Raw genomic sequence first — 13,318 nt, 5'->3', positions numbered from 1 at the left:
AATTTCTAGTCATTTTTTATTAAAGAAAATAGAGAAAAATACCAAAAAATGATTTAAAAATAAGTTTTAAATGAAAAAACAGTAAAAAATGATTTTAAAAAAATCCAAAAAATTACATAAGTGTTTATGCAATGTATAATGAAGGTAGAGCACGAGGTTGGTCTCGATTTACCCTCGTTTCTACGTTTCTGTCCGTATTTATCGCTCTATAAAAAATTACACATAAAACAACTCTTATACTTATCAACGAATGCAAAACATTAAATGGTAGGATAAGAGGGGAGTTTGAGCATCAAAGTATAATCTTAAATCTGTTTTATATGTTGCATTATGTTTATAGACCGTTGTTTGACAATAAAGAGAAAGGCAGCATGAGCGTAAGGCTCGATGTCTCTCCTCGTTTCAATACATAAACGTTAATATGGAAATCATGAAAAGATTGATTTTGCACGATACACAATGCTTTTTTTTTTTGCACTAAACCATTCACATTATGCACTATGCATGGTTCATGGTATCAAAGAAAAATCTCTTAGACTGCATAACAATTGTTTTCTTAGGACTTTGACCTACGATTGAGAGTGTAAGGTTGTCCCTTGCCGTTGGGTAGAGGATCGGTTTCCTAAGGGACTGTTAAGTGAGGAAGCATGGTATATCTTTTGGATACGAGAAATATAAAAGAGAGAAGTTTGTGTTTGCTTGTGTTATATGTTTAGCAGCGCAGCAAGAGGCCAGCCGCGATGTTTCTACCATGAGGTTGCCTCCATATGTGTGTGATCGTGGCATTGCCAATGTGTAAGAGTTCTCCCTCTGAGAAGTTTAAGAAAACCGTTGGACTATAAACTATAAACGCATGAATTAAGCTTTAGGGCGATGTGTCCTTTAGCATTAGATTGACGCTCTTGGTCCGCGAGACTGTGAGGGTGTTTGTGTGTCATAAGCATGAGATCTGACTAGTGCTATAGCTAGTGCCGACCCATTCCAGGTCCCATCACATGGTCAATATGTTGTTATCATAGTCCTACTAATCCCATGATGTGTTACATGTTGACAATCAAGGCAAGGTGTTAGACATGGATTATTTATGCTCCTACTTGAGCATGGATCCCATGCTTCTCCATTAGATTAAGTTGCTCCTAGTGCAAGTTGAAAGCAAAGTGGTTGATATAGGAAGGAAGCAAGTCAAGATATGAATACTTTGACTATCATAGAAAACAATTGTGTATCAACACAACCAAGTTTGTGAATACAACTTTCTTTTTCAATTGACTTCCAATTCCACTAATCATAGTTATATCAAGTAATAAATATCAACAACACCCATACATGTAGATTCAACTAAGCTCACTACACATGTATAGAAAGCCTGTTTTTTTTCCAATGATTTTCCAAGCGACCCATTTATACTTTGTTTTTGTATTTGCATCAATGCCAATCACAATTGTATCAAGTAAGAAACGTGAACACACATACATATTGATTCGACTAAAGTCAAGTTTGTTCTTCCATGCCTTTTTTTCCTATCTTCACAATTTCATAATTATCGTTCTTAATGACAATGATCACTTAATTCAAAATGTCATGCAAGGCTAGTTTGCATGATACATGCTATTTATGCTCTACCCATCTTCCTAAGTTATGAGAGAATTGCTCCTAACAAGTGCATTAAGATGGTAGCCCAATGAAAGCATATAGAACTATGCATCAGAAGCTAACTTTGTGCTTGGATGGTTGCCTCGTCCCCATCTTAAAACAAAATTGCAAATTGGGCATCACGAAGTAGCCAAACTTTTTGACTTTCTTGGGTGGCCCACCCAAAGCTCCCTAAAATGATACATCTTGGTTCTCATCCTTTCTTGATAAAAGTACACATTTAAACCCTATTCTGTTCATTTATGAGTTGATATAACTCACCTTAATAAATTGTGTGAATGAATTTGAATTTCACCTCAAGGGTTTGGCCTTTTGAGCATTTTGTTTCCAATTTTCTTTTGCACTTCCGAGTTCTTGCTTTTCATATTTAGCTTTGAGTTTTGACAATCTTATTTGAGAAGCAATAGGATCACAAGTTTGATATCTAAGATCCTTGTCAAAACATTCATGAAGTTAACTTTTTACATTTTCGTCAATCTTTATCAAACTTTGCAAACAAAACTTGTGATCTACCATACCCAAACACAATTCCCTTTGTCAGGTTATCACCAATGACACTCATATACTGTTGAACTTGAAACATTCAGCATTGTCCGCACTCATGAGACTTCCCCTGTACTAATGTGCAATCATGTCTCATGATCCATACTGCACAGGATTATGTTCAATAAACACCTTTGCCAATTCATCCAATTTCTGGATGAATGCATGTCTTGTAACCCCTATTATGTGTTATTATGTCATACTATACATATTATATGAGATCTGTCATTCCAGCTGTATTACATGAGAGCTTTGTCTTGTATTCTTTGCTCTAATTGTGTCAATTTTCTTCTTTAATGCATTTTGCCAACATTGCAAGGTCTATATGACATGATTCTCTTCAAAATCTTTGGCCTTTTCGCAATGTCCTTTCATCTCTCTGAAGGATGGAATCCATGCACTTTAGTACATGATCAATACCTCTGTCGTGTCTGTAGACAGTTGTTATAATAAGCCAGGTCTGACTGTCACTAGCTACCTTGTCTAGTTATCCTTGATACATTTTTGCTGCTTCAAGCCTGTCAATGATCTAGGAAGTTTTCATTTTTAAAATACAAGTCATAGCCCAGCAACCTGCCATGTCATATCTCTTGAAATGAGGTGGATCACTCTGCTGGAGCATCCATGCTTGGAAAACTGCTGGCAAGAAGAAAACTCACCTGAGCTAATGATCTGTTAACTTCTCCAGCTCTCCATGGCTTTGTAAGCTCCATGTATTATTTAAGAGCTAGCCCATGCCAGAAAAGTCAGCATGCAATGCAGACTCCACAGACCAACACTCGCTTGGAAACATACTGGTATTACTGGTATCAGTCCTCTGGTGCTACACAACCCTTTTACTTACCAGAAATTCTGACCTCCATTTTATGTTGTCATCGAACGGTCCATTTGATTTTTGTTACCTCTCTGGATTTTGCAGCTGGTAGCAGGCCATTAGTGTTAATTTTCACCATCTCTGCTCAGCAGTGCAACTCTGTCAAGTCCATCGACACTATCTGCCACCAACTCACTCATTCATGTAACTGGATTCTCCTCTTGGAACCTGCCATTGCAATTTGAACCTGTAAACCATATCCAGTGGTGTCAACTAGCTTCAACACCACTGAAAGGCAAGTAAAACTTCTAAGCTGTAAGCATAGACAGTACACAGGTAAAAATAATTGCTCACCAATACTCAGCACATTACAGTTTGACAATGTAACAGTGTTGACATGTAAAAGTTCCGTCAAGTTCGTGCATGCCATACAAGTAGCTCAATAGATTTCTAGCCAAACTGTCCAAGAACCATGTACTGTCAAACTTATCTGTGAACTGTCTGGAAGAACCATGTACTGTCAAGTCTATCATGTCTAGCCAGACTGTCTGCAAGAAGTGTGACTGTCAAGTTTACCTCTGCAAGACAAAAGGCCGTGGAAATGCATGTAATCTGACATAGGTTTCTGGCTAAGAAAGCCTCTTTCATGCCTCATGTCCATAAGTACATGTGCAACCATGCAATCTTGCTAAAGTTACCAGCTGGCATCAACTGAAGTAATATGCCGATTAGTCTGACTTCAAGAGAGATTTGGCAAGGGGAGACTTCTGGCAAAGTGAAACCTCAATGCATTTAAAGCTTCTGTTAACGCTTCACCAATATAAACTCCCTTCAATTCAAGCTTAAGTATAAGGAGAGAGAGGCTTATTTCATGAAAATTAACCTGAATGGCTTTTTGAGAGCACTACACAACTACAAACACACAGCTTGAATTCATGAAGGACAATCCTGGCACAGGCTCCAAGCATCTCCATTCAGATGCTATGACCACAATTTGTGCATGAAAGGTGTAGGCCACACGTCCCCAGATTCTCAATTTCAGAATGATGTAAATTTCATATAGGCAGAAAGCCGCAAGCATATGATGAAGCAAAAAACATGTGTCATGACTCATATCATTTCATGTATTCTAAATCTAGAAGAACGGAACAATACTTGCAGACTCTTCCATCAATTTGATGATGACATCTGGTCTCCGCTTCCCATATAGTCGAATGCACTCATCCATGGCCATATCGAGAAGCTTTGGGACCAGATCAAGTTGATCCTCTTGTTTTTGAGCTATTGTGGCCAGAAGAGTGGCAAATGACAAAGTGCGCAGCATGCCAGGTATAGTGGCCTTCATTGCTTGTACAAGCTCAACTGCTGTGTGAGGTACTAGATTTGATGGCTGAGCAAAATCAGTTGAATGTCCAATGGTAAGCCAATTTCCCAAAAAAGCACAGGAATACCCACCTAAAATCCACTGTTTCTCAATTCTTGTCAGATTATCAAAAGTACTGACTTTCTTCTGCAAGCTCTGATATATCTCAGCAAGTTCCTTGCATGCAGGAGCCGGTGCTTTTTCTCTCGTGCTGACTACAAACATTACTTCATCCACAGCTTTGTCGTACAGTGCATGATAGCGGTCACTTATCTCTTGGAGCTGCCCCTGAACAGACCTTTCTACTGTGCAGCGCTTGCACTGGCAATGGAACCCACCACCCTTCACATTGAGCTTCTTCTCCCGAGTTTTGAGAGGTGCCATGCAGTCAGTGTAATCGATCGTTATCTCTTGTTTTGCTCTAATATTTTGTGCAGCAAAGATGATCATGGTTTCTCCGACCACAAGCCTGCCTGCATTAGGATGGCAGGAGTGATTTATAAATGAGGGAAGCAGCCATAGAGCGTTAAGCCTAACTTCATCCTTGTCCCTAGGGTCTGAGATCAAACCATTAAATGAGTTAACATTCAATATGTGAGCTACGCGTTCCTCATCAAATTCAAGGGTTTTCTCACTGTCATTATCTGCACAGGTACTGTTGGCATCAAAAAGGTTGACGGGAGGGGCATCCACTGCATCCTCGCGCTGACCTCCAGCAAGGGAATAATACTGGCGGAGCGCAAGCGGGGATTGCTCCAGGATTGAAGCAATTTTGTGGTACAGCTCGATGCTGTCGGTGCCGTTGTACGATGCGGCAAAGGCCTTGCTCATCAGAAGGAGATCCCCGGTGTTCACAGCCTTGGATGCATACAGGCCGCGGCCGCGGCCATCCGATGTGCGGGCGATGTGGACAGGCCCGATGTGGTCGAGGAGCTTGGGAGCCTTTCTCCAGTCAGAGCCATTGAGAAAATACTCATCCAGGTCGTCCGAACAAGGCCATTCAGAAGAAGAAGAAGAAGAAGACAGAGAAAACAGAACGGGTGAAGAGGAGGAGGAGTAATGGCTGCACCTAATGGTCCGTCCGCCGCTACAGAACGTGTATGCCCCGTCTTGTCGGCCGCCTGCTGCACTTCCTGCGATGGCTATGGGGCCCCTGCTCAGCCATGAAACCCGAAGCACCTGCATCGTTTCTTAACCTCTCACCTACAGGCATGGCACCTTGGCACATGCCATGGGCATGCCCTCCGGTTCCAATAGTATAGCGCAGGTAAACTGCATCAGTTCCTATAAAGTATTTTTCTTTAAATACGATATATATATATATTGCTTGGATTGGATTATTTACATCATCTTCTCAAAGGTGGAGAGACGAGACAAGTGAAAGTAAGGTTGATTATGCACCTAGATGGAACCCCTCCACGCCCAAAAACATGCATGATTATCATGACACGTGTCCAAAGCAGATTGATTTTGCATCTTATGACTGGCGGACAAACTTGGATGCACAACATCCCCTACTGAGGGGCTTAAGCCGCACCCAAGCCATGTCAAGACAAGCATTCCTTTCAATTAAAAAGGTTGTGCATTTAATGGGACAACTCGTGCTATGAAGTTACAAGCAGATTGGCTATATCACTATGCCATGGCCCACTTTTGACATTCGGGCATTTTGTGTGTTAAAGACGTGGTGCCCAATTTCTTGCTTTTTGAGTTGGGCTAGTGGGGAAGTAGTGTGTAACAACCTCAGTTGCATCTCTACATAAACCAACCCACCTCAGTTACATCTCTATAGGAACCAACCTATAATAAACCTTATAATTAGGGGACTTCTTCCCAAAATATTTAAGCACGATGGGGATTTCTAATGTGCACTAAGTTAAATCAAAACAAGATCAAGTTGAGACTTTTCTAAAGAGCTTATAATTTCTATGCCTCTCCTGATACTTCTAATTGTGATGGCTCTTAGTACATCCCACAACTCGACAACAAATTCATTTAGGATACCATAAAAAGATCCCCTTTAATGTTGAGTTTAGCATAGAAGCCACCTTTGTCAACCCACTTCACTAACATAGCCCAAATGCCTTTGATTTCATGGCACTCCCAAAAGAGGTGCTACAATGAGTCCATGTCTTCTACAAAGGACACAAAGAGGTGAGGTTCTTTCAAATTCAACTAACATCTCCCTTGCGGGCCATGTATTCATTGTTGTTTTCCACAAAACCACATTCAGTTTCCTTTATGGAGTACTCACCACTTTCTCCTATTTCTTCTCTTCCATGTTCAAATCCTAGTCCTTAGTAACCTCTTCTTTCAATGCTCATAAACTTTGAAGATATATCTCCTATCCCTTGGACTAAAATCACATGGCTTACATGCATCAGCAAGGGGCTTACCAACCTTCATTTTGAAATAGTTTAGTAGGATGATACCTCGAGTCACCCAAGTTGTGGGTCACTGATCTTTCTGCAATCCCATGACTGTAGCTAACCATCAAGCCTTCTACTTGTTCAATCCCTTGAGTTGGGTGACTTCATCCAAACTGTGCCAAGAGAGTGTATTTCCATCCTAAAGGTTGATCCACCTCTGTTCTCCTTTGCAATTGAGAGCTTTGGTCTCCCCCAAGTTATCTCTGAGAGGAGAATAGCAATCAAAAAAGGCGTTTGAATAAAACCAAAGAACCCACATGAGGCTTGAATCACCCCTCCCATAATCATTGCCAACTGTTGGGGGTAAATGCGCCTCCGCCTAGCCACCCGTGTATTACTACATTGACAGTACCTGCCACTGCACATTGGAGGTGACGGCCGCCCATCACAGTCACTTATTCTTTATTCTTTTAGTGACAGTTTGAATAAAGGAAGGCCTGGCCACACATTGTGGTTGTTGGAGTTTCCACTTTTGAGTCTCTCTCTCTCTTGGCTCTTGCTCTCCATCCGCCATAGCTCTCATCGCCAAGCTTCTTCCTCCTGGGTTCCACTTCCCTTTCAATTGGTATTAAAGCAAAGGCGTTGGAGCTTGCCCGACATTTTCTTCAGCTCAGATTTGAAGAGCTTCAACCCGAGCTTCAATGGCAACCATGGCACCTTCATTTGCAAGTATGTTTTGATCTCCCACCTCCTCCCAGAGCTTCCCGACCTTCATTGGCTTCTTCCCGGGCTACATTGGAGCCCCTCATTGCCAAGTGCCCTCGAGGATTGTTGAAGTCCCCCCAGCCCCCAGGAATAGCCAGCGCAAATTTTGACGCATTTTTAGGGGGCTGGACTGACCTGCTCCTGGCATTTCCCTGCTCTTCCTTGGCTTCCCAACACTCTTGACAACCTTCCCGATCATTGTTGGACTCCCTGGCATTAGTGCTTGGCTCCTGATGATCGATTCGAGTGCTTCCCCCTTCAGCCCTTTGTTGTATACACAGTCCCAGGACTGTCAAAATAGGGCAGCACTTGACATTTACTATTTGATGGTTCTTGGCATTGCCCTGCTTGATACCTATTGATGCCCGGTGATGCCCGGATGTTATGGAATGCTATGTCTATGCTTTGGGATTGATTTGGAGTAGATTTGAGCACCGTTTGAGCTTCATTTAACAATTAATTGCTTGCTGTAATACAGTGGGCTGAAGCTCATTTACTTGGTGTATACATTGGTTCTTGGATACGGGGTGCTTATTGGAGGTTTGAATGATCATACCGATGTATTTGGAGGTTGTCAAATGCTTCTTTTTGGTTTTTGAATGCTTTTGAGCTTGGATTAGGCTCCAACTTAGTCGTCATCTCACTGGCATTTGGCTTCAGTTGGCATGCTTTGGACTGGTTTATGCCTATTGTCACTGCTTGACATTTAGGCTTCTTGCATTTATGCTTTGGTCAGATATGGATGCCACTTTGGTTTGCCCATGCTTCACAGTTACTTGGAGCTTCATTTTCACATATATTTGAGCATTTTGGATCTACTAGGCATTACTTTGGTTGTCAGTTACATGTTCTTTGAATGCTTTCAGGCTTATGCTTTACGGGTCTAAGATAGCTTGGGATTTATGATTCGGATGTACCCTACTAAGATTTGGCATGTCTGATGCTATGTACTCCATGTATTAGAGCGTCGCTTGCTCTATTTGCATTTGACTATACTTTCAGTGGGAGCCTCTTGGTATATTCGGATATACACAAAGTTTTATTTACACTTGAGCTTGAGCTTGTGGGACAGTTACATGCATTTGCTCTCTTGAGAGCTTTATGTCTGCAATTAGTCTGTAGTGGGCTGATTTGATACGCCTATTGGGGCAGACACCTATCTCTGTCATAGGTTTGTCAGTTTTGTATGCATCTTGGATGGTTATGCATTGAGCTTCTTGCTCTATCAGTTGTGCTTGTGCTTGGTCTCTTGTCTTACCCTGAGACCCATTACATGCATGACTTCTAGACCTATGAGATGTCTCTTGCCTGACAGGTGTTAACCTCAATTCGAGATGGCAAAAAAATGAAGGAAAAAGCGAAAAAATGATAGAAAAAGAGCAAAGGCATGGAGGCGGCCCCTGAAGCTAAGCTGAGGCAAAAAGCACAATTTAAAATGAAAGGTACCTCAAAAAACTCTAAAAACTCTTGTAAAAGAGCATCAGACTCCCTCCTATCCCATTTGTAAAAGAATAGATGGATATAGGCTTAGGGCATGAAGCAAAAAGAGGGAATTAGAAAAAGGGACCTTGCCATAATGGCCGGTTATGTAAAAAGGGATGGGTGCCCATGGGATTTTAGGGCTTGTATATAAAGTTCAAAAAGTAAATGGAAGCTCATTCTTTGGTGTGTGGCTAACAAGAGTCCTCTCGTCTTCTTTTCTTCTCTTCACCTTGCTTGTTGTGTGCTCTTGAGAGAGGGAGTGTGAGAGTGTGAGGGAGTGAGGGATCAAGAGGGTGAAGCTCTTCACCATCTCCTCTTCTCTCTTCTTCTCTCTCATCTTCTCTTCTCTTTTCTCACGCACACGGCTATGGTGGATGGATCTTGGAGATGGAGGAGGCTTGAGGATACTTGAGCTAGCATCTAGGATTGTGGAGCTACCGGCCTATGCAAGAGAGGAGGCAACTCATTTTGGCATCAAGGTAAGCTCACTACACCCTGAGATGATCGACGGCGCGTCGACTAGGTGAGAGATAGCCATGAGAGCTCGCTTGAAACGCTTGAAACAATAAGTGGTCCGTGGGTCTTGGCAGTTGAGCACGAGCTCCCACTACATTTTGGTTCCATTGCCGGGACCAACGGATTCAAGCTTGAGCACTTGCGCGCCTCATATCGAGCATCGAAGTAAGGGATTCATCCCCGAAACGGAGCTTAAGATAGGTAGGAAGTTTGGGTTTTTTGATCTTCGAAACAAGTAAGTATTTTGGGTTATTTTGTTGGTTTGATCATTGGAAAAGATGGAGAAGTCATTTCAGTTTTTTGCCTTCGATCTTTGTTGCATTTAGCGTAGGTTAGGATTAGGAAATCGGATCGGAAAAGCGTAGGGTTTGCTGCTGTAAAATAGGGCAAAACAGGGCACAAATCATGCAAAAATGGGAAAAAAGAATGCTTGGGATGTTAAATGTCGACAAGTGAGTGATTGGGGACATCAAAACCTTACCCGGGAAGGGGTTTAAGAGCCAAGAGGTCAAGGAAGAGCTCATTTCATACCTTGACATTGAGAGAGAGAGAGAGAGAGAGAGAGAGAGAGAGAGAGAGAGAGAGAGAGAGAGAGAGAGCTCTTGGAGGTTCGATTCGATCTTGCTGCTAGGGAGTCTACTGCGCATTCCAGGTATATCAAACCCTTCCCCTTATGCCTTGGTACTGATCTGGAAGCTCTTGTGTGACATGATTGCATGTGTCACAAGATTTGAGCAAATTAGTGCCTTCGTTGCTGTTGTCGCATGCCGTTCGGCCCGTTCGAGTGGCTGGTTCCTAGACCGAGTCCCAGAATCGGCCCTCGGTCCACTTACTCTTAGTCGACTTAGCCCACTAGTCAATTCGGCCGTCCGACCATATCACTCGGCGCACTCGCAACTCGGCCCTTGGCCAATCTTTATCAAACCAGCTCTTGCATCGGGCTTTCTCGCAGATAAGTGCGTGGGTGGCTAGAAGGCGAGTCTTTGATAGACGTTCTAGCTAAAAGTTCACTCGGCCATATCAAAACTCGGCCCTCGGCCCGCATGACTCGGCCCATCTGAATAGACCCCCTCGGCCCATCCGAGTGAATCTCCTCGGCCCATCCGAATCACCTCGTCCGAGCCACCCTGTCTGAGCTTCCCATTCGGCCCTCGACCACGACAACTCGGCTCATCCGAATCACCCCGTCCGAGTCACCCTGTCCGAGCTTCCCATTTGACCCTTGGCCACGACAACTCGGCCCGTTCGAGTGACACACTCGGCCCACAATTTCCATTCGGCCCTGGCCCATCCAAATCCATCACTTGGCCCCTGTAGTTCGGACAAGTTGGGCTGAGTTAGGATTTTTCCAAATTTTTAGGAAATTAGACCAGACTTGGCTAGAGTTCAACTGCATAAACCTTTGTGAGTCCTCCCAATGTGCAAAACTCGATTCCGGAATAGGGAATAGGCAAATTCGTAGGACACAACCACTTAGTAGCTCAAGTAGGCTATTGCGAGACCCAGAGTCCTAACGACAGCCAGTTGAGCCAAAGACCCTAAACAAACCTAAAACGGGTAAGACAACGTAGCAAGAAACCCTAAAACCTGACAAGATGACCAAAAGTGGCTCAACAAGCCTATCAGGCCTAAAACGAAGCGAGAGTGTGTAAGCCGCTTAGATACTTGTTTTTCGCACTTACCCTAAATTTTTACACTTGAAGTACACTTAAGGACAACTAAAAGCCTGATTGAGCACAAGTGCACAGGAAAGAACACACACACACTGAGTAGAGATAAATTGAGGATTGGATGCAATAAGTCAAGGAACGCACTCAAATAAACACCTCAAGGAACCCACCAATAGAAGAAGATCCCAAGACATAGACTGATGGCAAAAGCACAGAGTAGGACCAAGCAAGTGACGCTAGAGAAGTAGATTTGACCAACTTGCTCAACCTGATCGACAGCTTGGTGGAGCACGAGAATGTGATCATGACAGAGGAAAGCTTAGACCGCAGGCCGAACGAGGAACTTGACTTAGGAGTTTTTCTAGAGGCAATTCAATAGCTAGTGAGCAGCTACAATGCACACGCTTGGTATGAGTACCACGGCAGAATGGCAGAGGCCATCATAATAGACTTGGAAGAGGAACAGAAGCTAGCCCACAAGGCATTGCAAGGCATGGTGAAATACAACCAAGAACAGTGTGCTAGGAGCTTAAGGCAAAACGTAGAATTGCGTGAGGTACAACGGGTGCTGAATCTAGCATGTGGGAATCGGACTGATCATGAGAGAGCCTTGGAAGGAGACTTGACATTGAGTGAGCTTCTCATGAAGTGACTGCTCGACAACACATCAGTAGAGCAGAGTGATGCATCACTAGCAACATCATTACTAGCAGGACTAGGAGCAAACCAAGGCTTTAAGGGCCAGTCTAAAATCCCAATTGTTGCAAAGCAACTCGACAAGTACCAACCCCACGACAATCCATACAGCTTTGTAGAGAAATTCGAGCAAGTCTATGAGGCCAACGGCCTCACCGACTTGACTCAATGCTCTCAAGCATTCGGGCTTTGCTTAGGCGACAAGGGTAGGACTTGGTACACGAGTCTAGATGTCGGAGAACGGGTGGACTTTAACGGCCTCAAAAACCTCTTCATCAAGAGATTCTCCGAGCCCAGATACTCTGACAATTTGCTAGTAAGATTGATGAATGTCAAGCAGAAAGAGAAAGAGGACATCCGCGACTATGTCACCCATGTGAGGAGCCTCTTCAAGAGAATCCCCATGGGCAAACAACCTACCGAAAAAGTGATTTTCACCATGTTTATCAGTGGAATATAGTGTGAGGAGCAGTATAAGGCCTTGGCAGGCAACTTGAGCTTGCAGCGAGACTCGCTAGCTAGGGTGTTTGAAGAGGCCATTCGAGTAGACGACCAGCTGAAAGAGTGGAGCTCCAGGAGCTCAAATTCAGAAGAGACCAACTCACGGAGTTCAAAGAGAGCATCAGCCTCTAGTGAATGATCAGGTCTAATGGCCCAGTACAAAGGGAAAGCCATTGAGACAAACGAAGACTTGGCGAGGTAAAAATGGAGATAGCCAAACTGCAGGAAATGTTGAGATGACCAACTCACCCACACATCCAATGCATGTACTGTGGCGGAAACCACTTGCCAGCTGAGTGTCAAGACCCTACGTCACAACCTTGCGCTAATTGCGGTAGATTCGGTCAGGACATCGCGCATTGCGGATTACCAAGAAGACTTCTGTACTCATAACCATACGACTAGCCATATCTAGCGAGCAGACCCCAACAATTCTTTGGAAGGGGAACTCCATTGGTCCTTCCTACGCCTAACAACATTAAACCGGCTGTTCCTAGAATGGACATAAACCCTACAGGCATACCTAGACTGCCTGGTCCCTATGTGACCCATCCACCAAGTGACACTCCAGTCCACTACGTGAAGGAGCCAAATGAGGAAGAGACTTACGTATACCCATACGTCTTGCACGACGAGGAGGGAAACACAGTCCTTATGGACTATCGACCAGTACCAGTGATGGCGTTAGGAAGAGGCCGATGTAGAGGCCTAGGAGGGCAGATGCAGGATCCAATCATATGTTGGACTTGCATTCATCCAGGGCACGTCTCATCACGTCGTCTTGAAAGGGAGCAATCAAATAGAGACAAGGCAGACCTAAGGTGCCTTGAGTGCGGAATCACTGATCTCTTCATTGACTGTCCCAAGCGAAAACCATCCTCAAGTTCAGCCAACGTGCCATCTATCCCATTGGGGTTGTTCGGCGTCAAGAACCTCGATGGGGAGG

General features: G+C 43.7%; 1 protein-coding gene across 2 annotated transcripts; it reads right to left on the bottom strand.

Moving 5' to 3' along the window:
• Positions 1-1,577: 1,577 nt before the first annotated feature.
• LOC148010186 (uncharacterized) lies at positions 1,578-5,659 on the bottom strand. 2 transcript variants are annotated; one of them, XM_087673070.1, is made up of 2 exons: positions 5,009-5,659; positions 1,578-4,846 (listed from the first exon to the last, which is right to left on the bottom strand). In XM_087673070.1, exons 1-2 carry the CDS (start codon positions 5,556-5,558, stop codon positions 4,146-4,148), a joined length of 1,251 nt encoding a protein of 416 aa, XP_087529196.1. In that variant the 5' UTR covers positions 5,559-5,659; the 3' UTR covers positions 1,578-4,145. The 2 variants fall into 2 exon arrangements, 1 of the variants encoding a protein (XP_087529196.1); XR_015689733.1 differs by having other exon boundaries at positions 1,589-3,257; positions 3,365-5,658.
• Positions 5,660-13,318: the final 7,659 nt, after the last annotated feature.

This window comes from Lygodium microphyllum, chromosome 30 (genome assembly GCF_053477565.2).
Source record: "Lygodium microphyllum isolate KBCC chromosome 30, Lygodium_microphyllum_v1.1.10, whole genome shotgun sequence".
NCBI lineage: Eukaryota > Viridiplantae > Streptophyta > Polypodiopsida > Schizaeales > Lygodiaceae > Lygodium > Lygodium microphyllum.
The sequence above is the reverse complement of the archived record's forward strand: the minus strand, read 5'-3'. Positions and strand labels throughout refer to the sequence as shown.